Raw genomic sequence first — 24798 nt, forward strand, 5'->3', positions numbered from 1 at the left:
CTACAGATTCGCGTGCGTAACCTGTTCCATTTTGATATGATGGGTCAGCAGTCTAAAGCAGTGGATCTGAATGGGAGCTAAAATTGCTGGTCAAATGGTAATTTGCAGTAATTGGTGTTTGAGGAGGTCGGAATGCTTGATAAGCAGAGCACAATACAACGAAGAGCTTTGTTCATGCACTTACACTGTCAAGTTTGAAGGCAGAGAGTATTCATAGTACTTAAACCTTATGTGTGTCTTCAAAGTCACTGTCACCTTTTTTGTGCTTAGGAAAGGGAAAGATGAACTCAACACAGTTATGTACAGCCTTCAACTGTCTATAGCTACAACCTTGTGTCTTTGTTGAATAACAGCTGCATCTCACAGTCGCACTATGTTCCGTGATGTTCATTTGTATGTTTTTACAGCAAGTGAAACAAGCATCTGGGTCCTTGCCCACTGCTGTTTAGTTCCAGGTTTCCAAGCCTGTAACATGCAGGCACATCAGAACTTCTCACCTTTTCAGCGTGTCCTACCCTGCAACAGAGCATCCTGACTCCAGCATATTGCTAAAATTCTGTATTTGTGACGTGGATTAAAACTTGGGTGGAAAATGATGTACTGTGTGTGCACAGCAGGCAAGTTCCCAATATTATGATTTTTTTATTTCAGAACTGCATTCCTTTCAGAAGGACAGGCGGCTCTCCTACACCTTTTCCCGTGGTGACCACGCAGCTGTGTGTTCTCTGCGTTGCGTGCCCACCACAGTGTCAGACTTGACTCTGCTCTAGCACCATCCCCCCTGAGAATTAGCTCTCTTTTAGTGTCTCAAGAGAGTTCTTCAGCGATGAGATAGATGATTTTTGTGAAATGCAGGAGGTTTCCCCGCCCATGCAACCTTAGTCTGTGGTTTGGCAGGTGGGGTACTTCATACCGCTAGTGATGCGCGCCAAGGAAGTAAACTTGCCTCCTGCACGGCCACTGCTTGCAGACCTGCCTCGGAGGTGAAGTCGGTGCTGCTAACGCGTGGCAGTCACCTAGTTAACAACTTGCAAGGGTTGCCTGCTTTGTGGAAGCTGCGTGTTCCAGAACTTCTGCTTAATTCTGATTTAGTGTAGTGGATTCTGGGACAATGGTAGGGGAAAAAACTGGGAAGTAAAGAAGTAATATGTCTGCTTCAGAATTGCTTAACTGGCGTAGCTGTACCAGCAGAGTGCTTCAGGGAAGAGTTGGTTGTGGGGAAGGGCTTTGGAGCAGAACCTGCTTCTGGAAGCTGCTGGATGACGGTGCTCCTGAGAGCTGCAGGCTCGCCCCTGAGCAGAGACAGGAATAGCAAGAGCTGTTGCACGCTGGCTGCCTGATCTCCTACCAGCGGGCAAAATACAACCGGTTTTTTACTGACTTTGTAAGAAGCCGTGTGGTACAGGCAGAAACAGAGGACTTGTATGAAACTTCTATGTTAGGTCACTGTCTTCTGTGTTTCAGTTTTATAAGCTGCTTAATTTGTCCATCGGGCAGACTAGCTGATGGAAACAAACTCTGTTTATATATGGTGTGGTAAGCGGAGAGAATGAGCCTGGCGATTACCTGTGTGCGGAGGGTGATCCTAACCCAGCCTGGTCTCTGGAGACTGACACCTTTCGCAGCAAGCAGACCGACCAGCATAGTAAAGAACTAGGACTCTCTTTTTCTTCCTCTTCCCTTCCCTTTTAATACTACGTATTTCCAGCGTTGTAGATGACCTGTGGAGTCGTATAGGTCAGCTCTTCCATAGCGAAGCTCTGAGGGATGCGTTGCTCAGAAGTTGTGATTTTGAGCTTTGTGGAGTAGGGAGGGTGTTTGTAAGAAGACAAAAGGCAGCATTACAGTTTCGGCTCTATCATAATTGTAGTTGAGTAATTCAAAATCTTGGTACTTTTTTCCCCCCCATCTACTGAGTAAGAATAAATAAGCTTAATTAAGCTATACTTAAGGCCTTCAAGTAGTATGTGTAGGAACACGGGAATATGAGGTTCTCTTGATTTACTTCTTAAGAAATCGTTTTTGTGCTATTTTTCATCTCCATCCTAGAATACCAGCTCCTAGCTTGTGAGTAGCTTGGAATCCTGTCCTTTGGAAATTGTCAGTGCGTTCTTCAGTCACGGTGTCAGGGTTGCCACGTGCCAATTTCCTGATCTGTTATGCAGGACACAAGGAGACGGAACCACCTAAGAGTTCTAGACTTTTGCTTCCTATCAGTAGTTGAGAGGCTGCTGTTTGAAAGCTCTGTCAGTCTCCACCAAAAGCAGGTGGGCCTATGGAAATTCAAGTTTTTGCTGTGTCTTTTGCGCAAGTATCAGACTGCAAAAGAAATAGCGATCTCCAGGCCTCAGAAAACCTTGTTCGAATACAATTCTGCTTGTAAATCAGCTGCAAATCCTCTTCCCGTTACAGCAGTCATCAAGCTACCATGCAGGATACAAGAAAGAAAACAACCTGTAACCTGACTGAGGGAAATCCTGGCAGGTACTGGTCGTATTTTGGTACCTCATTTGGTGCAGAATTCCCGTCTGTAAGGCTGATGCCGAGAAACAGGCTGCTGCTAGAGAGGTGAGGCAGTTCCTCTCGCTCCATTAGGGTCAGTGAGTGGGAAAGGCGGGTTTGTTGGGCACGAGGCTGGCCCGGCTGCTGAGTGTCTACGCTGTGAATTAAATGGCAGTAAGCTGCCCTGAAAAGGGGCGTTTGAAGGTCTGTGGAAGGAGATGGAAAGGGTTGAGGGACCCCTTCCAAGAATTTTTGTGACTTTTTAAACTCGCATTGTGACTGCTCATTTATTTTTGAAGTGTCAGATGGCTTCCTTTGAGTTTCCTTTCATCTGTGGCGTTTTCTGTGGCTTTTTTTACTGAATCCGGGTGTAGGGCTATTTAATTTGCTGCAAGTCCCAGCATTTGTGTAGCTCTGTCATGAATATTGCTCACATGGTGATGTCTGATTTGTTTTTTAGCAGTGGTCTAATTGTGTTTATTGTGTTCTGCTGTGTCTGAGAACTTGAAGATAAGGTATTTATTATACAGATAAATACAAATGATAAGTCAAAAGCATTATGTTATGCGTGCCTGCAGCGTTGGCTACAGCTGCTCTTTGGAGAGGAATGATCTACTGGGTTTTGAGCTCCAAAAGGAAGTGAAGGAATAGAAAACCCTTCATGCTGGAGATGCTAAGCCTGCAACGAGCCATTAACGTCTACAAAAAATGGTTTAAAGTTGTGCTCAACTCTGTTTGGTTTGTAGCATATACTCGCAGTTCTCTGGCACCTTTCTGCCTTGTGTTCTTGTTTCTAAACTATCCAAGGCTGCTACAGTCCATACTACACCAAAGTTACAAAGCCTTTCTCAGCTGGTAAAGACCAAGAGAAGTCTGCCTGGAGATGCTGGCTGGGTTGTTCCTCTCGAGCACTGAGGCAGTAAATAGCTCTTAGCTTGTACACTGAATTAGGCAAAATTCTGGGGCGGGGGTGGGGGGGGTGATGACCTTTTTGCAGATATAAAAAAGGTAAACGTGGCTTAATTGTCATCCTTCCCTACAGTATGTTTGAAGAATATCAAATACTGCTGAGGTGGTGAAACTCTCATCGTGTCAAAACACAGTTACTGGTAATTTCTATCCAGTAGACCAAGTTGAAGAAGTTTTGGCAGAAAAGTAGATCCGGTGTCCCCATTTGTGTATTTGGGCGACTTCTGTCAACAAATGCCATTAATAGCAACTGCATTGCAGCACAACAAGGTATGAAGGTGACTGAAGCTGAGACGGGAGCAAACATTTGGTAAATGTGAGCAGTGGTGTCTGGAAGCACAGCAGCAGCTTTCTCCCCGTCAGTCATGTCACTGAGATTTTGTTTCTAAAGGCTTCACCTGTTCTCCTACCTTTTTAAGCAAAACTGAAATCTCATTAGAACTCGTTACAATCCATGATTATCTGGGGGGTTATTAGGACTGCACAAGCTCAGTGCTGGCCTTCCTCTTAGGAATGTAAAGGACATCCTGTTTATTTATTGTTCTAGCTGTTAGTTTTTCCAAGTGCAGGAAAACAAGTCATGACACATAATTTTCTCAGGGTGTTTTTGTGGACTGGTAAATCGGCTTGGATGCTGCACGTATAGGACCTCTTAAAACTCATGAATGAAGCATTTAGAAAAACCAGCTTGAAACTGAGACTGCTGCGATGTCGTATGTACATATCTGTTTGAATTGTCTGGTATATCTGCTTGTGGACCTGACCTTCTCGAGGCTCTTGCTTTGTGTCTGGTTTGCACGGTCTGCTGCAAAGTCCGCTGTGAAGGCTGGGAGGTTGGTCCTCATCAGGAGGCTCACTAAGCGCTGTGCTGTGTTTATTACTGTGGAAGAACTGGAGATGCCAGGAGACAGCACAGAAATGCCAACTCCTGCAGAATCCTTCAGGATTCTGGGACTAACCAGTTCACCTGGGCTGCTACCATCTTGGTGTTCTTCCTGCAGAATTTCATCAGGAATGCCCAGCTCCGCTCTTTTAAAGGCTGTATGCTTAGGTTAGGATCAGGATTTTGGGGGTGCTCGGTTAGAAAAGGGTTTTCTTTAAGCTGTGCCTGCTTTTGTGCTGGAAAAGCTTTTTTTACAGAGGGTAAAATTTATTTGTTGATGTAACAAAGAATTCTGCTAAGGCTGGAACGTTCTAAGAAGACGGGTTTTAAATTTGGCTTCCCTCCTTTCTCATCTTGACAGCATTTGAAATTACTTTGGTTTTCCTTCCAAATAACAAATGATCCTTGTGACTCTAATTAACTACACCTTCCCCTCCCCTCCTTTTATGGAGTTTCTTTTCCAGTAGCACAGCCCTGCCAGGAACAGCACTAGACCGTGGTGCCGCCCTCGGCGTCATCAGGTGGTAGGCTGTTTTTGCTGTTCCTCCTCTGCAGTGCCAACATGATGTCCAGTTCTCTCAGCTGCTTCAAGAAGCCCCGGTTCGGCAGGATGCATCGGTGTCTTGATACTTGCTCGATGGCATCCACGACGGTCATGTTCTTGTAAATCATCAGGTAAGCCAAGACCAGCGTGGCTGACCGGCTGCGCCCCATAGCACAGTGAACGAGAACCTTGTCTGTGGAGACAGAGAAACAACGCAGAGATGAGACGGGGTAATTTTTATTTCTTGACCATGAAGGTTTCTGTAGTGCCCCTGCGCTGTTCTATGGATTGACTGCCCTCACCAGCGTTTTTCTAAGGCTTGTCTTTTTACAGGTGGGGAAACTGAGGCTGCAAATCTCCCTGTAGTAACTGAGCACCATCTGCATTGGAGATCACCCGTTGAACCTGAAACCAGGTATCTTTGCATTTCTTTGTGAGCAAAGGTTGCGGAGAAGGCCTGGGGGCTGCAGCCTTGCGTGAAGTAACGTAAAGCCCTGCTGCAGCCAAATCTTGCGTGCCTCACAAGCAGGCAAGCGTGTGTGCTTCTGTGTTTGGACATAATGAGCAAAGCGCGAGGGTGTGCAGGGTTTGGTACGCTGTCGAACCGTCCTCCCCTGAGGATAAACGGGATGCACGGAGGTGCCTTTCTCCGTTCTACCGGCTACACACAGAAGCTAACTGACTTTGTTAATTTTTGAGGTTCTGACAATAACATCCCTCAAGATGCTGATTGCATCGCTTTGAGCCCTAATGTTTAATTTGTAAAATACAGCTAACAAGGCTTTATTAAGGCTTAGTGATGTTTTTGAGGGCAGAGGATAAGAAGGGCCAGAGGAATTAATAGGCATATAACCGGGGTGATAGAAAGAAACCACCTCTTGCACTGTAGAAAAGCTGCTTTAGAAATCTCTGGCTGGTCACCCTTACCCTGTGGTGTTGAATCAGAGTAACGTTTCCTCCCACCACCACCTCTGTGTTTTATCTGATCACCTCCGTGCAGTAGTGGCCTGTCTTGTGTGCCATGAGTGCAGAGTCTCTGCTGATAGTTCTCATCTCTGAATAAATACGCCTCAGGGTTTAGCTTTGTGACATTGCTTGGTTGAACTTTGGGCTTCCAGAGGCAGCAAGTCCTTGGCTTCAGGTGCTAGCAAGGATGATGTCAGCCAAAGCGGCTCCTTCCTTGTTTGCAGTGTCTGGGGGAGGTGGAGGAAGAGGACGGTGAGCGGCTTCAGGTCTGACTGACAGGTTTTGAAACACTTCAAAAGATTTCCGAAACTATTCGAAGCCCTTGAGGGGATCTCACAAAGGGCTGAACAACTGAAGGCAGCAGATTTGGAGCACTCTCTCTAACACCCTGCTAAGCTGAATTGCCACAGGAAAAAAAAAACTCCTATCAGGGCCAATAATAGTTTATCTTTGTCAGCTATGCTTGGTGAGACGCGTTGGGTGCAAAGCCACGAGTCCTGCCGATTAACTCCTTTGCTTCCAGGCACAAGAGGATGCCTTGGCAGAAGCAGCGTTGCCGTGCAATGGCTGCGTCAAGAACTGCCAGCGCGGGAGGATTAATGGTTACAGGCTGCGTCCTAATCCCAGCAGATAGTCTTAGAGGCGTCTTGGCAAAACTCCAGTCTCTCTGATAACAGAAAGTGTCTCTTCCTCTCCTGGAAAATGATAATCCCTTCTATTATTACTGCAAATGTTTGAAACGGATGAAAACTCTCATTTGCTCAGCCCTTCGTGCTTCTCTTCAGCGCTTCCCACCTTGTAAATGGGTTGCTGTGGAGGTGATAAAATACATGATAGGACAAGGAAGGCTTGGCTTCGTGTGGGTGGCAAACGCAGGGGATCTAGGAGAAAATGTGCAGTTTTGTATTACCTTAATAAAGGCAGAAAATGGCTGTGCAATTTTCTGAAATGCCTTCTGGTTGTAGGAGAAGTCTGTCCTTCCCGATGTGGATATTCAAGATCTGACTGCCTGTTACAGCAGAACGCAGGGCCGCGTCCCCTCTGTTCGATTTTGTAGTCTCTTCAGTTCCGATGCAAGGACCCGTCGGACCCCTCTTCCCCCAGGAGGGGGGCTGCTCTTGCAGTCTTTGGTCCCGACCGCTTGCATCCATAAAGGTGTGGCTGAATAGAAAATACCGGTGCACAGAGCTAGAGGTCTGCCCGGTGGCGACGGGCCCCCAGACCGTTTTGGTCCCTTGCCTTGGGCTTCTGTTTCTTGAAAATTGGTCTAGATGGAGCACTCCCTTTCCAGAGTCAGACAGAGCGATGAGTTGGTCAAATGCCTTGGATCTTTGTCTCAGATGTTTCTTCTCACATCACTTTTATCATCTCAGTCTTTAGTGTATTTTTTTTCCCCATGACATCTGCACATGAAAATAAAACGCTGTTCCCCTCTATATTCTGAGGAACTAAGACACCAAGGGAACGAGTAGTAAATCTGTAGCATAGAAGGGAATTTAAAAACCTCTTGAAAGAGTGTCTTTTGGGTTAATCAAGTCTCGCTGGTATAAATTTTAAGCTGTCCTATGGTCTGAATGGCATGTTTTGGGAAATCTTTACGCCCAGCTGAATGGTAGCATACGGAATTGTGAACAGTTCGAGTTTGCCTCCAGAACTTACGATTGTAACTGAGCTGCTTTCACTGTTCTTAAATACATCTGCCCATGCTCAAAGTCTGCTAATACCGCTCTGATCAGAGAGTTTCTTCACCATCGCAAGGATTTTGAAGGTTAAGTCAGAATTACTGCGTTTTGACAGCATCCGAATTGCCGAGCTGCCTGGCCTGTTGCGGAGAGAGAGAGGCTTCTTCATCCGCGTGACAGGTGATTTCAACAACATCGACTACGGAGCAGCTCCCCAGCAAAAAGCGCTGTGTGAAGACGCGTATTCAATGAACTCGGTCACTTGACTGGCTGAAGGTCGCACCCCAGACAGTGCGGTACAGCCGAAGCAAACTCATGAATACCTACGTTCTGGTCACGAAAGTAAAAGTAAAAACTTTTTTTCCTTTTCCCTCTCTTTGCATTTGCTCAAGTCTAATGCAAAGTAGCAAATGAGTATTGATGGTGTTACTGATGGGAAGTATTTAGCACCGTATACTGAAGTGCCGTGTTATAACCACTGGAGATGGGTACTTGGTTACTATAAACTCCTGTTTAGGAATCTGGATGCCATCTGTCAGTCGGGAAGGTGCGCTCAAACAGTCCTTTCGTTGGCAGGCACTTGAAATACACAGCACCTTCCCACACTACGTGTGCACTCACAAAGGATGAGTGTCTGTTGTTGGAGGAGAGCACTGGTTGCTTGCCTCTGATCTTTCCTCCGGTGAGTGTAGGAGATGTCAGTCTACTCTTCAGTCCAGCTTCTGGTGTCATTCTGCTGCTCTGTAAATGTGTGTTGGAAAGCTGTTGTCACGCATTCAGCCTCAATCTCTTCATGAGCCGGGCATATGGGCCTTTATGCACATCTCTGGCTGGGATAGGAGGTGTGTATTTAGTGTATTTTTCGAAAGTTAAGAGCTTGCTCTTTTTCTTCAGGAGTATTACAATAATTCTTTATTTTATTTTTCTCCATCACATAAGATCCTAGCTATCTTGTTTAAAAACCACGTGAACGTGGCAGGCAGTGCACAGCTACAGAAACGATGGCAATTAGGAGTATCTACTGAAGCGCAGATTTTCTTTGTTTTGTAGAAGTTCATCCAGTCACTCCTTGATTTGGTCTCGTGCTTCAGTGCTGGACTGGTGCTGGATACCATCTCAGAACCTCCTGGACTTTGATGTGGCTTTGAAACAAAAAGGTGAATACTCCCCCCTGTCCCATCCTTCTCTGCCCCAGCGTTTACTGGGATGCAGGCGTTTTTTCTAGCCTTTGCTGCTTCCCTGGTGCTTGTTTCTTCACCTCGGTGCAGCAGACAAAGGTCTTGCAGGAGCAGGAGGGTGGTGGGAGTGAGGAATTCTACATCTCTGATTTCAGCTGCTCCAGTCTGATGCTGAGCTCTGGCCTCCAGCCATGGCACGGGTTAGTTACCCGCTCCTTCCCGAAGGCAGTGCTGCGGACGTACCGTTTGAAATGCCAGGTCCCTTTCTTCACAAGCAAGTAAGCTTCTGAAGCAGTTTCTCTTGCTATTAGGACTTTGATTTTTTTTTTTTTTTTTTTTTTTTTTTAAACGGAACTGCTTTCAAGACTTTCTCCTGAACAAGGAGAGGGACTGTTGCTGTAGACTGTACTTGTTGAAAGGGTAAAATTGTAAAGACCTGGCTGGCTTTTGGGGGCAAGCCAGGTAGTGGCTGGCTACAACTGAGCTAAACAGCCAGGAACAGAAACTGACATGAGGCTAGGAACTTGATATGTGACCCTCTGATAGCAAGGTCTTTGTAGGTCAGCAGCAAAGTCTTATGTTTCTCAGCTGGTTTCTGGTAAAATATCCTGTAGTGACGTTAAAAGTGGGGGGGGGGAAGGGAGTAGGAGTAATATTGAAAGGCAGCATGAGGCCTTAGGCTGTAGCACTTCACATCAGGGTACAGCTTTCTTTATCAGAAAGCTGGAGGTCAGCAAGTAATGAATTGTAGTAATCAAGCTGAGAAATTACAAAGGCTTTAGCAAAATGTTTCTACGTCCCTGATGTCAGTTGTTTCAGTCCCCTGCTGCTTGGAAGATGGCAGAGAGAGAAATGTATTATCGCTTGGGGTAGGTCCGATGGCCAGGTAGGAACGTGGTTTTTCTGTTTGTGAAGTGAATCTAGTGCTGCAGAGCACGAAGCTGTGGAGTGACAGCCTGGCATCTCTGCAGAGCACTCGTGTTCTGCTGCTACCCTACCAATATTCCTTAAACCTTTCTTAACACGGACTAATCGGAGGAAAAGACAGCTAATTCATGGAAGCTGTGCGGTGTCCAGTTGTCTTTGGTGTGTTCAGGAAGGAATCGACAACAAAAAACGTCGTGGCAGACAGGAGACCTTAATGTGAGATGTGATGTGGACTTTGGTAGAAGTGCTTGGTGACAGGCTTTGGGGCTGGTACTAGCTCTGCAGTGAGAAAGGGCCTAGTTACGTCGCTACCTTCTTTCAAACTAGTTCCTTGCTACTAGCTTTCTAGGCTCTGTTAAGCTGCGTTGGGCGTGTTTCATCCCCATAAGGCCGAATGCTGTGGAACTGTGCTGAGAATTGGATGGAGTAAATACTGTTTTTAACCGTTTTCAGCACCCTCCTTACTTCTTTTGTCCTGAAGCGCGTTATCAATGAATTTAGAAGCTGAATAGAAGAACTGGCTGAGTTTGAAAGTGGGGAGATCATCTGCTTCCACTCCGTGGTACTCCACAGTCATGTCGTGATAATATCCTGGTCCTGTGTCCACGTTCCGCTGACCGTGGGCCGCGTTGAGGATGTGGGTGAAGCCTGCCTTCTCCAGGCTGTAGCGATCTAATGCAGTTTTCCTGTTAAAAGAAGAGCTGTCATGTAAGTGAAGAAGCTTTGTACTCACCCAGCAAGCCAGAAAAAAGAAAAAAAAAAAAAATCAAATCTCTGATTTGGTATGTTCTAAATATTAATGAAACTGATAATGCTTCAAAAAGGCATCAATGACCATTGTAAAGATCTTAAGATACTGGCATTGAGTGATCAGTTCTTCTGGAGTTCATAACTCTCTTTCCCAGGTCCTTAGAGCACTTTAAAAATGAATTTCTTTTCCTAGTACCTTTGTAACGTAGGCACTACTGGCTTCTGTCCATCTTGTACAAGAAGAAACTTGAGATACAGAAAGAAGTAGAATGAATTATTAAAAGTCGTAAAAGCAAATCAGTGGCAGAACTTGAAACAGGACCCATGAATGCTGCTTTCCCCTGCTGTCCCATCAATTGATATTGCAGAACTAATAAAAGAGTCAGTGGTATGTGAGCAGTAAGATCATCTGGGATTCAAAAAGAAGCTCTTCATAACTAAAAGAAGTTACAGAGTTTTTTCTCCAGTTCTATTAAAAAAAAATAAAAATAAAAATAAAAAGTCACCCTTCTGTGGTAACAACTCCCTATCAGACTTCCTTTTACTGTCATGTTTGGTTAAACCAGAGGTCTAAGCAAAAAGAACTAGATACAGAAACTGGGTATTAGCCTTCAGTGAAAGCTAAAAGCCGTATATTTTGTCTAATATCCTGATTTATTTTTGGCCTCTCTTCCCTTGGATGAGGGAAGTCAGATAGGAGAGGAAATCCTAGATTTCTGTGTGCCCAATACCCACTCTCGGCAGCCTGAAATTCCTCAGAAAGTGTAGAGTTTGTGGACAGGCGTGTAAAAACTTTCTTGTTCCATTACAGAAAGCTTTTAATTTTTGAAAGTTTTGTTCTGGAAAAGCAGTCAGGTTTCATTTGTGCCTAGGAAGATTACTGAGCTTTGTACAAAAAATTGCATGGGCTTTATTCTGTTAATATATTTTCACATAACTGCTGCTGTCATAAATGAATTAGTGCATGATGTGAAACAGCTTTTTTCAACTGAAAGTACCTCTCCCCGGGAATGTTTCCTGACCATTTCAGCGTGTAAATGCAGCGGCTGTCACACAGGATGCGGTGGTGGGCTACCTGTTGTGTTTCATAATTCTAGTGGTGACAGCTCAGAGTAGCTTGAAGTCAACTCCAACTTCACAGCCTCTGGCAAAGTCACAATCCTGCTTCAAGGAGTAAGGAACCTAGTGATTAGAGCATTTAACTGGGATATGGATACTGATACCTATGCTTGCTCTTACTTACATTAAGCTGATGATATTTGGCTGTTCTGAGTAGATCTTTCTCGCTGCAGAAATTCCTTTCTGGACTGGAATGATAATGTCTGACTCAGCAGGCGTTTTTGCCATGAAATAATGTCTGAAGTTCCCTGTGCAATGGTTTAAAACATAAATAAGAACTCCAGTTAGTGTGGTGATGCCTACCTAAGCTAAGTAGACTCTGGAGGACAGAGAAATAGCAGCATCTTGCTGCTGGAGCTGAGACTTGCCACCTTCACCTCAGGTTAAATAATGCTCACCCCTTCCCTTTGTGTTCTTGCTGCAGTGATTGACCTAGAAAGATGTTTCTTTTGTCTTTTTCCTTTTAGGAGACTCACGCTAGAGGGTTCTCTTCAGGTGGATAACGCTCTACATGCTTTGCCAGCGAAGGCACTTCAGTTCTGGACTGTAAGGATAGCCAGTACTTAGATTAAATGTCCTGGCTGGAGTGCGGAGGGGCAGTGAATGACTACTTCCCTTGGCTTTGGCGTGCTTGAGGTGAACTACAGATTTGGTTTTCAAATTAAGTCTCACTTTGTTTCACCTTCCACATACTGGGATAGAGAAAATACGTTTTCAGTTCAGCGGACTTGGCCCAAAGCATGTATCCAGCAAACAGTGAAATATGGATGGCTTCAGGTCAGAGATCTGTGCTCAGCTGGAGCCCTGCAAGGGGAGTCCTGCGTGCTGAATGGCAAGGAGGGCTGCAGTGGAGTTAAGGTCGGTGGAAAAACAGATTGTGATGGACTGTAGATACTGCCAAACTTTGGTTTCTGCGAGCACCGCTCAGGCTAATAAATAGCATTTGAATTAAATGATGAAGTCGTTCCGAGCAAGGACAATGTCAGGCAATAGGTCACGTGACAGTCGTTAACATCAGACACTGTTGCATTCGTATGAAATCCAATTTGCCCGTCTCCTTGATGAGGTTCTCAGGAGATTGCCTTTAGACACAGTGGGTGCGTGTGATGCATTGGCTTGACAGTCGCACTTACAATCTTGTTATGTGTTTTAGGATCTCCTTTTTAAGAATTCAGTGGCCCTGGTGTTTGAACAGGAGTTCAGAAAGAAGGGATGCTGCCCTCAACTGCACGAGCGGTCGGCTCCGTCTGGCCGAGCTCCTTGGAACTTCCCCCTCCACCTCCCAGTCTTGCCCTTAGCTGTATATTGGGGATTTGTGGCCCAGGATGGGATTAATCCTCTCCCTTTTTATTCAATCAACCGAAGACAAGGCAGCTAGGTGTTCGTTGTGCATCACAGCTTGCATTGGCATCGTCCAGCCCTTGGCCTGTTGGAGCTTGGGAATATGCACGTTGTTACTCCGTTAGCTCCCTTTGCTTCACGTGGCTTGGGCTGGAGATGGAATGAGTAGCAGCAGCGGATTGACCTTGAATGCTGCTGCAAAAAGCCTGTTGTAAATGCTTAGATGTCACTAAATCATCTTCTGTGAAATCTCTTCTTTGTAAAGTGGATTTTAAGCGTACCGAGGAAATACTTAGAGCATTATCTACTCTATTGGCTTGGGCACTGAAGAATTTACACTGTTTTCCTCAATGCTTGGAATAGGCTGATTTGAAAATGTTATCTGCTTTTTAATTATGCTTGATATGTAAACTGATTCAGCAATATCCCTTTGAACTCAGTGAAACCTTGCCCAATATAATCTTTATCATATGGATGCACATTTTCTTCTTTCTGCTGATGTTGCAGGTCTAGAAAACTTCCAGAAAACAAATGCTCGGTGTTGAGCACTCACATCTGTGAAGATCCCCACACTGTAACTGGAGCAGACACTCGGACTCTGCTGTGTGTGGGTGTTGTAGAACCTGTTAGCTGAACCAAGACCCAAACCATTTGCCCTTGCAAAGTGGAGCGTGGTCGGTGTAGGTCCTGTGGCATCTGCGGGCTGAGCCATTGCGTGTAATCCATAAAGAGGAAGTCGGGTACCTTTCCCTCAGGCAGATACCGCGGACAAGATTGTCTATGGAAAGCTTTTTCTAACGTTTCTAGTACATAATGGTGTGTAGAGATCGGAGGAAGCAGTTATTTTGCAGTACAAAATAGAGTTCACAGGACTGCAGGAGGTGCCTGCCTTGGGCTTTAGGACCTGCATTCTTTGAAGAAAGCTGAAGTGGCGCTATGATTTTTCAAGAGCAAGAGTGCTTGGTTTCAGACTTGATATGGAGATTAGGAAGCGCTTACACTCTTCCTCCTTTCTTTCCATCCCCCCAGTCTTGCACTCGATAGTTATGTTTTCACAGAAGGTATCTCTACTGTTCTTTTTTTTTAAAATTTTTCTTTTTGTTTTCCATGTCAAACCTTTCCCCAGAAGCTAGGCAAATAGCCCAGCTGGACCACACTTGTCATACTGACCCATGTTTTTCTGCTTTGTCACTCCCATCCGCTGTCTCTTCACCTTGCCCATTGAGCATGAATACTGCTGGGCAGGGTTGGCCTGCGCTGGGACCCTGATGCTGCCGTAGTACAGGCAGTTAAACCCGAGGTCATGCTGTGTCGGCAGCATGTTGGTTGCCAGTTAACAGAGAGCAAGAAGTAGGCTGCTAAGCCCTCGTAGAGGGGGACCCATGTGCCTGGAAATGGAAACGTTCCTGTGCCCTTCCACTGCTCACTTGGGCTGGCTTTGGCTGTCGGTGAGCTCCAGCTTTGCGGGGAGGACTGGCTTGCTCTCCAACCTCAGCTGATCTGTAGTGTAGATGCCATTGTGGAAGTGTCCCTCGTTATCTGTTCACTTTAATTGGAGCGTAATTTTTTGCTGTGTTTCGTCGTGCGTGATACTTTGGTTACATCCCAAGGAGGGGGGAATGCTTTAGGTCTTCCTTGCAGTTTCTACCATGCCTGAGGTATCAGTATTTTAGATGAAAGGAAGGAATAAATCAAGCATAAATATCTGCAACTACCGGACTGGCTGAGGTGACTAATAGCATAGGAGCATGCAGGGGTATTGGAGTCATATACCTTACTGGAGGATTTATAACTCTGTAATTCACTTTCAGCTAGAAATGGCACAACTTTTTTTCCCTTGCAGTTGGCTCGCTACCAGAGTTTAATATTCAAGCTAACAATATTCCTCTTTTTCCCTCTTTGAGCGCTGCTGTTTCCCAATAAATTCCAATTAATATTTCCATCCTTGTGATTATGGTTGATGTTTGAGTAGCCATTGTAAAGAAGAGTTTGCTACAAATGCCAGCATAGGTGAAGCCAGAAGCGTTTGACTGCTCTTGCAGTTGTTTTCAGTTTGTATATCTCCCCCATCTGCGCTGTCAGCACTCGATTCCCTTTTACACGGTGCGACTGTGGTCTCCTGTGTCTGCCTCGAACGTGTTCCTGTGCGGAGAAGGTGAAGTGTGGCACTGGGAGGTAGCAGGGAAAAATTCAGTGTAATTCAGTTTAATAAGAGATGAACTGGGCAGATCGGTCCCATGTAGAAACTCATCAGCTCTTCAATCCAGAGCACATAAGCATATGCTGAAAGTTAAGCGCACCCAGAAGTCCTGCTCTCTGTAGCAAAGCACGTTAAGCAAAAGCTCAGTACTTTGCTGAATCAGACCCTGCATTTACTGTAGGACAGATGGACTCATAAACCTGTTTTTAAAGTTCTGAGGCAAGGGGGAGTACTTTGATACAGGAATGCCACCTATCTGGTGAAAATTGGAGATAAAATCACTTTTGCATAGGGGTATATTGATGATAACAGACTGTCATCAAGAGGGAGAAGTGACCCAAACAAAAATGTCATCCGTTTTGAGATGGTTCCCAAAAGACTATTTACATCTCTTGGCTTGCACAAGGGCAAGCAAAGGGCTTGCCCAGGACTTTAACTGTGCCTGCCGCCGGTTTCAAAGCTGAGGTGGGTAAGGTTAAAAGCAAGTGCTGCTGCAAACTCTGCTGCCGCCTGGAAGCAACAATGTAAGTAGTTACAACGTGAAGGGAAGTCCTTCCTTTCAAGTTGCCCTCTCCAGCGTACCAAAGCCCTTCTCTCTCTTTGCAGAAATACTGTCGTAACAAGCTGTAGTCCCAGCTGCTTTCATGAGGAAGATGCCCAAACTGATGGAGCTGCAAGAGAGGGAAAAACAACTTGCAGGCTCTGCAGCCTGCACCTCCGCATCAAAATCAAGTATTAAAGCAGCTAACAAAGGGAAGAGAAGGCACCTCATGATGAGAACCCAAGTTCATCTAAAGGAAGGGAAGCACCTGGTGAGGGTGTGGGCAGAGCAGCTCCCACAGCAGGCAGGTCAGCAGCTTGTAGCTGGTACTGGCCAACCAGACGACTGGTGGTGCGTATAAGCTCTAAGTGGAGCCAAGTCTCTTTAAGCTTCACGTGAAGGTTGAGCAATGCAAACGTGTTTCAGTGTAGACCGTTAAAGCCACAGATTGTCGTGACCCAGATTGACAGAACGCGAGGAAATCTGAGGCAATGTTGCCAGGAGAGGGATCGTCTCTCAAACTTTTCCATTTTCTTCAGCGCTGAAGGAAAGCTCGATGCAGGATGATGATCTACCAGATGGTCAGTGTCAGAAAGAAGCTTCCTGAATATAGGCAATACTGACACTTTCTCAAGAAAATCTGTCAGTTCTCCCTCCTGAGGAGAGATGTTGAGAATTTCCAATAATACTGACCCAATTTCCGTTGGTAACTCCATCACTGAGGCAATCTAGAGAGAGTGCGGCGTTGTATCCCCGCTTCGTTCTGAGGTGTTGCTCCATTTCTGTGGACACCTCCTGTTCAGTGTGAGTTAGAAGAACTTTTAGGTACCACTGAAAATACTGAGCAGGAACTTCATAGTATGTGGTAGAAGAAGATTTAGTATCCATTTTTCTCATGCCTGGACCAGTGGATGTTGGTTTTGTAAGTGATACAACCTAGATACAGGGAATACCCATCAGCTTTGTGTCCAGCAAAGGCATCAAACACGTGTCACATTGTCAGTCAGTTCCTGGTCTTGACTTCAGTCACTCCCCGAGTGTTGGACATCACCTGTAGCCAGAGATGACGTCATGTGGGGAAGCATTACTTGTCTTGGGAACGGCTGCTGCTTTGAGGCGTACGGTCCAGTGTAACAAATCTGATTTTCTGGACTGTTAAACTGCTGTTACAACTGGCAGAGTCTCGTACCAACAGAGTTGAAACTATGTCCTCAAGAGTGTTGTTATAATCTAAATCTGCATCCATTCCTATTTTTGTATGATGAATACTGGTGTGGATCCTAGGAGTTCATAATGCCAAACAGTGGGAGGTAACTGTTTGCTACTCTGAGCAAGTCCCGTCCTTTTTCTTCTAGATCAGTATGAACTGTCTTTCTACTTAGTCACTTGGAAAAAGCCATACTGTATTGTTTTTCTGGAGAAAGGGGAGAGGAGAGAATGAGTTTTAGCTAAGCATATATTTAAAGTTTAGTTACGTATTTTAATTGTCATACAGTCCAATCTAGGTTTGAGATACTCGTGTGTCTTGTTGAACCTTGGCTGCGTTAGTTCTCAAGACCATAAGCCCTGGGGCTCTGCTGGGACAAGCACAGGTCATAGCTTTCTTGAAGTGCAAGCTCAATTCAGCTGCATATCCAGAAAATTATTTTTCGTATTTAACCTGTAAGGAATTAAGACTCCGAAAGACTTCTGTTTCTCTGGAAGTAGTTTGAGAACATAGAAGGACCTGAAACTGTGATCAGGCCTTCAATCCTAATGAGATCAAGAGGGTGCTTAAGAGGCAAACAAAATCTTGGGAGGCCTACAAGGATGATGAGGGGACTGGAGCATCTGTCCTGTGAGGAAAGGCTGAGGGAGCTGGGCTTATTCAGCCTGGAGAAGAGAAGGCTGCGAGGGAACCTTATAAATGCTCATAAATATCTGCAGGGTGGGGGTCAGGAGGACGGGGCCAGACTCTTTCCAGTGGTGCTCAGCGACAGGACAAGGGGCAGCGGGCACAAACCGAAGCAGAGGAAGCTCCAGCTGAACATGAGGAAGAACTTCTTCCCTCTGAGGGTGATGGAGCCCTGGCACAGGCTGCCCAGGGAGGTTGTGGAGTCTCCTTCTCTGGAGATACTCCAGCCCCGCCTGGACGCGGTGCTGTGCAGCCTGCTCTGGGTGACCCCACTTCAGCAGGGGGTTGGACTGGGTGACCCACAGAGGTCCCTTCCAACCCCGAACATTCTGTGATTCTGTGATTCAGCAAAAACATAACTTGAAATTCAGATATGTGGAACCATGAACATCATCTCAGGTAAGAAGGCAGAAACTGAAGAGCTGCAAGAAGAAACTCCAAGCTGCAGAACTGGCAGAGATTTTCCAGGTAACTGCGATGAACCAAGCTGGCTTGGGATTAGCCAGTAAAACTGCCCGTGCAAGTAACCTGGTGACCAGTGAAAGAAAGGATCAAGACAGAGCTGTTTTCTGTCCCTTCAGAAGGCTGCTGGATGTGAGGAGGATACATGCAAGCACTAATCCTGGTAGCAGATGAATCAAAATCTTGGCAAAGTGCGTTTTATTCCTATCGCTGGGCTGTCTCCTACAAGTTCCAGTGTCTGGTCTTTAGAAGTCCTTGGAACTTGCTGGAGGAAAATTTCAACTGGAGCTGAACACAGCATGTTATATTTTGAGGCTTTGATTATTTTGGGCCTGACAGGCTCATGGAGATTTCATTGCCTCTGGGCAACATCTGCAGTGAAGCCTTGTAACAAAAGGATTGAGTGGCCTCGCAGGGCTCCTTGATAGCCTGTATTGCATTAGAAGGAAGATGTGGTTACGTAGTAAGGGTAATTAATTAGCATTTCCATAAGCAGTCACAAGTCCTGTTAACCTTGTAAGTGCAGGAGGCAGGAATGAACCACAGATGTGAAGGCTCCGAAGATAAACTCTGCATGTGTGTGTTCACTTGATTTTGTTGATGAGCTCCACTAAATTCTTTCAAGATCAACCTTAATTTAGCATGGCTAAGGATGCAAATGCACCCAACATCTGTTCACGTCTCCATGGCAGCTCTTTGGCAACCAGTGCTACGGTAGGATCTTAAAATGAAACAATAAAAAAAAAAAAAAAGCCCTGCCACACTGAAGGGGGAAGCTGTTGGTCAGAAGCAAGATGTGGAGCTGGCCCAGGGAGGATGTAGAGGCCCCTGGAACTTCACCTGCTTCAAATCAAATTTTAGTTGTGGTAATGAAAGCTGCATCTTGCTTACAGACCAGTTCTTGTCTCGGATTTTCTGCTACTGGATGTCAAGTTTGCCCTTGCCCAGCTGCCAGTTGTCATGCTCGTGCAGGGAGCCCCATTTTCTGGTGAAGTTTTACTTCTGTTCACCCCCCACCTACTCCCCACTTCTTTTTCCATCTCCATTGGCTTTCTCCTTCTCTTGTCCCCATCATGCGGGGTGCTTGTTTCCCCTTGAAGCACCGTTGCTTTTCTGCCTGGCTTAAGACCTGTCCCCTGCAGAAATAAAAAACTGCCCGGCGTAAGTGGGTGTACTTCTCAAGAAGCTGGTTTTTCTGTTTGTGCAGAGTCCAGGTGCGTATTGTATTCAGTCGCACCTCCTAGCATCTATTAACTACAAGGTGTAGTGGAAGAGTCGGTGGCTGGGTCCTGGGTTCAGAGACTGCCTGTGCAGAGACCTGCTGTCTCGTTAGATCCCTGTGCTCAGAGGGTAGAGCTGTAGCTGCATCACAGAGGTAAGGGGGAAATTGTTCCACCGGCTTCATTCAGAATAATTCTGCTGCTGATTTTGAACGAGGAAATAGGAAAGAAGTGCCAGAAGAGGCTGTTATTTACCCTGTATCTAGAGTTAGAAGTATCTAACAAGAGGGGCAGGGTAGGGTGGGGAGAGGACAACTCAAGCCCATTTTGCTTTGTTCCTGCATTGTTTGGCCAGGCTCTTCCCATGGCTTTATATATATATATATATATAAAATATATATAATATATATATATGGAGGCTTTATATATGTATATATAAAAATATATATATGGGGGCTTTATATATATATATATATATATATGTATGGGGGTTTTTTTCCCCTCTCTGTCTCACAGTGGGAGGCCTGGCTTGGTTAAAGCCCAGAACTCCTGTGTGTCTTTCTGTTGCCTCTGGTGCCAGAGAATTAGTTGTTCGATGATATTAAGAGTCCTGTACTTCCAAAGCTGTCTGTCTTTCCTCTTTTATAAGCTGGCAACAGATAAATTTTAGGACCTTTTAAAAAAAAAAAAAAAATACTGAGAACTTTGGAGCCAGTGGGGCTCCTGCTTATGCCTTACAGTGATGATGTGACATAAATGTTATGTTAGTGCAGGGTATAGAGGAAAGTGGGAAGGGGACCAATAATGCTGAAGGGGTAAGAAAAGCTCTCTTGCTCTGCTCAGGGTTTGGGTTGGGGGCCTTTCTGATGGCATGACTCCCTGCTGCAGCAGTCGTCTCTGCTTGTCAGGGTGGGCTGTTTCTAGCTTCGTCCTGTGCTCAGCAGAGTGAGATCTCTTTTGTGGGCTTGGTTTTTTTCGAAATCACATTTGGTCTGATCAGTGAGACACATCTCAGCAGCTTTGCCTTCCGCAGGGTTCTGTTTGTTTTAATCTCCTGAGCAATTTGGAAATGCGGAGTACTCCCTGTACACGAGTACAGGCTTGGATATGTGGAAATATCACTGTGGGCTGAGCTGTCTCTTCAGTCACTTTTCAAGAATTATGTTTTAGGCTTAAACTAACGTAAGCTGTGGTCCAACACATCTAGGCCATGCCCTTCTCTCAGTGTAACCGTGGCAGGACTTTCTCTCAGAGATAAATGACAAATCACTCCTTGAATTGAGACATTTAAAAATAGATCATGACTAGCTTCAACCTCCGCAGCCTACGCCGGTGCTGCAGCCGCTCCTGTTACTGAGTCCTCCGCAGCAGACCCCACCACACAGCAACCATCACTGTGCAAATATCTGTACGGGCCACACCGGGCTCCAGTTGCTCCGTTCAGCTCTGGCATCTGGCAGTAGCTCATCACATCATCACTGCTAACCACGAACGCATGGGTAGGAGGAGGAAAGAAACGCCTTGCTCCGTTGGTAAGCCGTACTTGGTACAGCTTAGTCACCTCTGATGTGGAAGAGGGGTGCTATGTGCACTTACTCATCTGCTATGTAGAGAGGTGCTATGTACGCTTACTCATCTGCTATGAGGAGAGGAGCTGTGTGCACTTACTCATCTCCGATGTAGAGGTTGGGCCAGACTTCGTTGACATGAGTGTACTTCGGGCATCCTTTCCAGAAGAGTCGCTCCAGTTCAAATGCACCTGGGGTGCAGTAACCCTCGTCAGGGTCGACTTGGATTGCTCTGTAGGCATTTTTCTTCGCGGCATTCAAACCTGCTGATGACATCTTGTCTGTGGAGTGGTGTGCTCAGGAGGAGCCAGCAACTGGAATGCAACCAAAACAGAACGTTAACCTGAGGAAGCAAAAAGCAAGTGACTCCTGCTCTGGTTGTGGGACGCTGGCCAGGTGTGGTTGGGCTGGGCATGGTGTGAGATGGACATTCCGACTCTCTGGCAGACACAGACTCGCTCCTGAATTTCTGCTTCCCCTGCACTGGGCGAGGAATGCTTTGCTGGACGAGCTCACCAGCAGTGGGAATGAAAGCCAGGGGTTTGTGATCACTGAAGTTCAGTCTCCGCTGGGAATTTGTTTCCTGGAAAATTCACTGGTCAGAATTTGGTAGGTCTAGCAGCCTGATTCAAGGGATCTAGAGCTGCTAGGGGAACAGAGCTGGGGGAGTTAAAGATGTTTCTTTATCGTTAATTGTGAATCTCATAAAGGCTTCTCCTTTACATGATTTGCAGCGACTCAGAGAGATTAAATGTGTCCCTTCAGGTGAATGTTGGGTGCACCTGTTCTACAGGATCTTAATGCAGCCCTGTGCGCTGGCTTTTTGCAGGAATGGGAGTTTGCATTCTTGCAGCACCACTGACTGGTAAAATATTTTTTAGCCAGGTTGGGGTCAAGGACTTCCCTCTTTGTGGATTCACTTTTTTTTTTTTTTTAACCTAGATGCATACATGCCCAGTGCAGAAGCCCTGATGAGCATGCAGAAGGGAGTGAAGGAGTAATGTTATCCTGTAGCTAAAATCCGAGCATCTCCTGAAGCTCCAGATTCTCCCCTGCTTGCTGTGGTTTCCTCAGCTGCTGTCCTGGTTGAGCTCTCCCCTGCAGACTTCGCATTGCTCGGCTGCAGAGCCAACAGTTTGGGCCCGGTGAAGTGGTCTCCTCCTGCCCACTGCCCCGGGGCTGTGCCTTGCCTGGGGGCTGTGCCTTGCCTGGGGGCTGAGCGCTCTGGGCACTGACCCCCCAGCAGCAGGAGCCTGGAGGGCCGTCTGGGGTTTTCGCAAAGCTGGTGGTTGAAGTTCAAGGCCAGAGACTGACTTGGGTCTCGCCACCTCCCCCATTCATACCTTTATGAAGACGCTGTCTTTGGACTTGGCAGGTACCAGTAAGTTTGCAAGAATAATCTTATCTTTTGGGCAGGTGGGTTTTTTGCGTCCATGTTTAACTTTCCTAATCCCCTTCAGGTGAAGTAAAGCCCAGTAAAATACCTGTGACATGGAAACCCTTGCACCAGCCACTGCAGGAGGAGTGCAGTGCTGGGCTCCTTAGCTCAGGAATGGCTCTGTGCTCTCCCACGGTACCCCCACGCGTGCAGCATTGGGCATGTTCAGGTCAAAGGGGATTCACATTATTTTTTACTTCAATTTTTTGATTACTTGACGAAAATCTTTCAGGGGGAGAGCTGAGGTACAGTACATCCGTGTATTATCAGTAAAGAAGAAGAAACAAGGGAGTGATTGAGAAGTGATAAAGGTGTACATGAGAGCTTTTCAGTCCAGATTAGCAGTTGCACCAGTACAGGCTTGGGGCGGACCTGCTGCAGAGCAGCTCTGCAGAGAGGGACCTGGGCGTCCTGGTGGACGACAGGTTAACCATGAGCCAGCAGTGTGCCCTGATTGCCAAGAAGGTCAATGGGATCCTGGGGTGCATCAAGAGGAGTGTGGCCAGCAGGTCGAGGGAGGTTCTCCTCCCCCTCTACTCTGCCCTAGTGAGGCCCCATCTGGAGTACTGTGTCCAGTTCTGGGCTCCCCAGTTCAAGACAGATGAGGAGCTACTGGAGAGAGTCTAGTGGAGGGCTATGAGGATGGTGAGGGGACTGGAACATCTCTCCTGTGAGGAGAGGCTGAGGGAGCTGGGCTTGTTCAGCCTGGAGAAGAGAAGGCTGAGAGGGGACCTTAGAAATGCCCATAAATATCTGCAGGGTGGGTGTCAGGAGGATGGGTCCAGGCTCTTTTCAGTGGTGCCCAGCGACAGGACAAGGGGCAGCGGGCACAAACTGAAGCAGAGGAAGTTCCAGCTGAGCATGAGGAAGAACTTCTTCCCTCTGAGGGTGACGGAGCACTGGCCCAGGCTGCCCAGGGAGGTTGTGGAGTCTCCTTCTCTGGAGATATTCCAGCCCCGCCTGGACGCGGTGCTGTGCAGCCTGCTCTGGGTGACCCTGCTTGGGCAGGGGTTTGGGCTGGGTGACCCACAGAGGTCCCTTCCAACCCCTACCAGTCTCTGATTCTGTGCCGGAAACTCTGCATGCTACGGGACAAATTCTCATATCGCAGATCCAGGCACGATGACGGAGAAGGATAATTGCAAGGTACATGGGTATTGTGATGTCTCCTTTGTTTTTCTCCTGTGGATTTGGATGTTTCTGAAGGCAAAGCATGTTTTGTTCTGCAGGTCATCAGCAGGAAGTTAAACTGCTCGTGCAGCTGATCCTAACACGACAGCAAATCTCTAGGAACTGGAGTGTGAGGCTGGCCACATGCCTCACCTCCTATTTGCCCTGTTGCCAACTGTCACTTAACCATGTTCCCCTCTTACCCTCTGAAACAAGTTTCCCCTTTCTTCCATGTTTCCAGCCTTCTGCTGCAGACTTTGATCAGTCTCCCTGTTGGGTCTGCCTTGCTTCTGCTGCACTGCTTGGTGTCTCAGGGCAGTGGTTGCTCCTGTCTCCTGTCCCCTTGAAGGGAGACGTTGAACCTTGCAGCTCTGTAGGAGACTCATAACAAGAAGAGGTGGAGTTGGGCTTGGTCTCACGAAGCGTGAGAGTACAGCCTGCCCAAAATCCGCCTTGCTTGCGGGCAACAAATACTGTCATGGCTCCCGCAAATTTTTTACGTTGGCCGCTGGTGACGTTTCTGTCTTATTAATGACAAAAATCTGGCTGATGCCTTCATGCAGCTGTTGTAGAGCTCTCCTACAAGCAGAGTGACCATTTTTCACTGACATCTCCTGTACCCATGGGTTTTGTTTCCTCAGCTTGGGCTCTTTTGTGCTTGTCATGTTCTATTTCTTTGCAAAACTTGAAAAAGCCAAATGATTCCTGCTTTCCTTCTCCAAAGCTAGGCAAGATTGTGGAGCTGTGTGGTTTTTTGTGTTTTTTTTGTTTGGCATGTGTACACCTTTGTTCAAAAATTGGCGTGCTTTCACTGGCAAGGGGATCTATCTTTCAGCCAAGCTTCCTAAAACGTGATGATGATGTTTAGCTGAGTGATCCTCTGCCGAGATGTGTAAAGGCCTCTGAGAATTCCACCTTCTAGCAGATTTACCTTGGGCTTGGTCTTGCGTGCCTCAGAGCAGCCCCAAGCCCCATCTCTGTGCCCCCAGTAGCCATTCCCCAGTAGAGCCTTTTTCCGTAGCAGAATTATGCTAATTCTACATGCAAACTCAGCAGTAGAGATAATACCGGTAAGACTGCTAAGTCTGATAAGACTGACAGAGATACAAATCTAACATGGTCTGACTTTGGGAGTGAATAGGCTGTTATCTAGAGCTTGATAAGAACTGCTGTTTGTCTTGTCAGGAATTATCTCCGCTGAGAGCCTGTTGCCTCGATGCTGAAGGACTGACTGTGCTTTTCTTCACGGCTCCGTAAAATGGGAGGGGAGGAAACAAAGGAAAGACGAGAAAGCGATGAAATCAGTCATCAAGCGATGAAATCAGTCATCGCGCTCGCTCGGTGGCCATGGCGCATTGAGCTGTTCCACCGACGGTCCGGCTTATAGGCTGCAGACCTCCAAATGGGGGAGCTACGTCTGCGAAACGATCGTTTGGGGTACCCT

General features: G+C 46.5%; 1 protein-coding gene across 3 annotated transcripts in view; it reads right to left on the reverse strand.

Moving 5' to 3' along the window:
• Window positions 1–430: 430 nt before the first annotated feature.
• The window catches only part of DUSP29 (dual specificity phosphatase 29), a 29227-nt gene continuing 4859 nt past the window's right edge, over window positions 431–24798 (reverse strand). Inside the window, exons 2-4 of one of the 3 annotated variants that reach the window (XM_075422909.1) lie at window positions 20847–21060; window positions 10117–10352; window positions 431–5091 (exon numbers count right to left, since the gene is read on the reverse strand). In XM_075422909.1, the coding sequence (XP_075279024.1) occupies window positions 4844–5091; window positions 10117–10352; window positions 20847–21022 (660 nt within the window). In that variant the 5' untranslated portion in view covers window positions 21023–21060 and the 3' untranslated portion in view covers window positions 431–4843. Of the gene's footprint in view, window positions 5092–10116; window positions 10353–20846; window positions 21061–24798 lie in introns of those variants that run through there. The other 2 variants (XM_009941545.2, XM_075422910.1) reach the window with 2 other exon arrangements.

This window comes from Opisthocomus hoazin, chromosome 6 (genome assembly GCF_030867145.1).
Source record: "Opisthocomus hoazin isolate bOpiHoa1 chromosome 6, bOpiHoa1.hap1, whole genome shotgun sequence".
Taxonomy (NCBI): Eukaryota; Metazoa; Chordata; class Aves; order Opisthocomiformes; family Opisthocomidae; genus Opisthocomus; species Opisthocomus hoazin.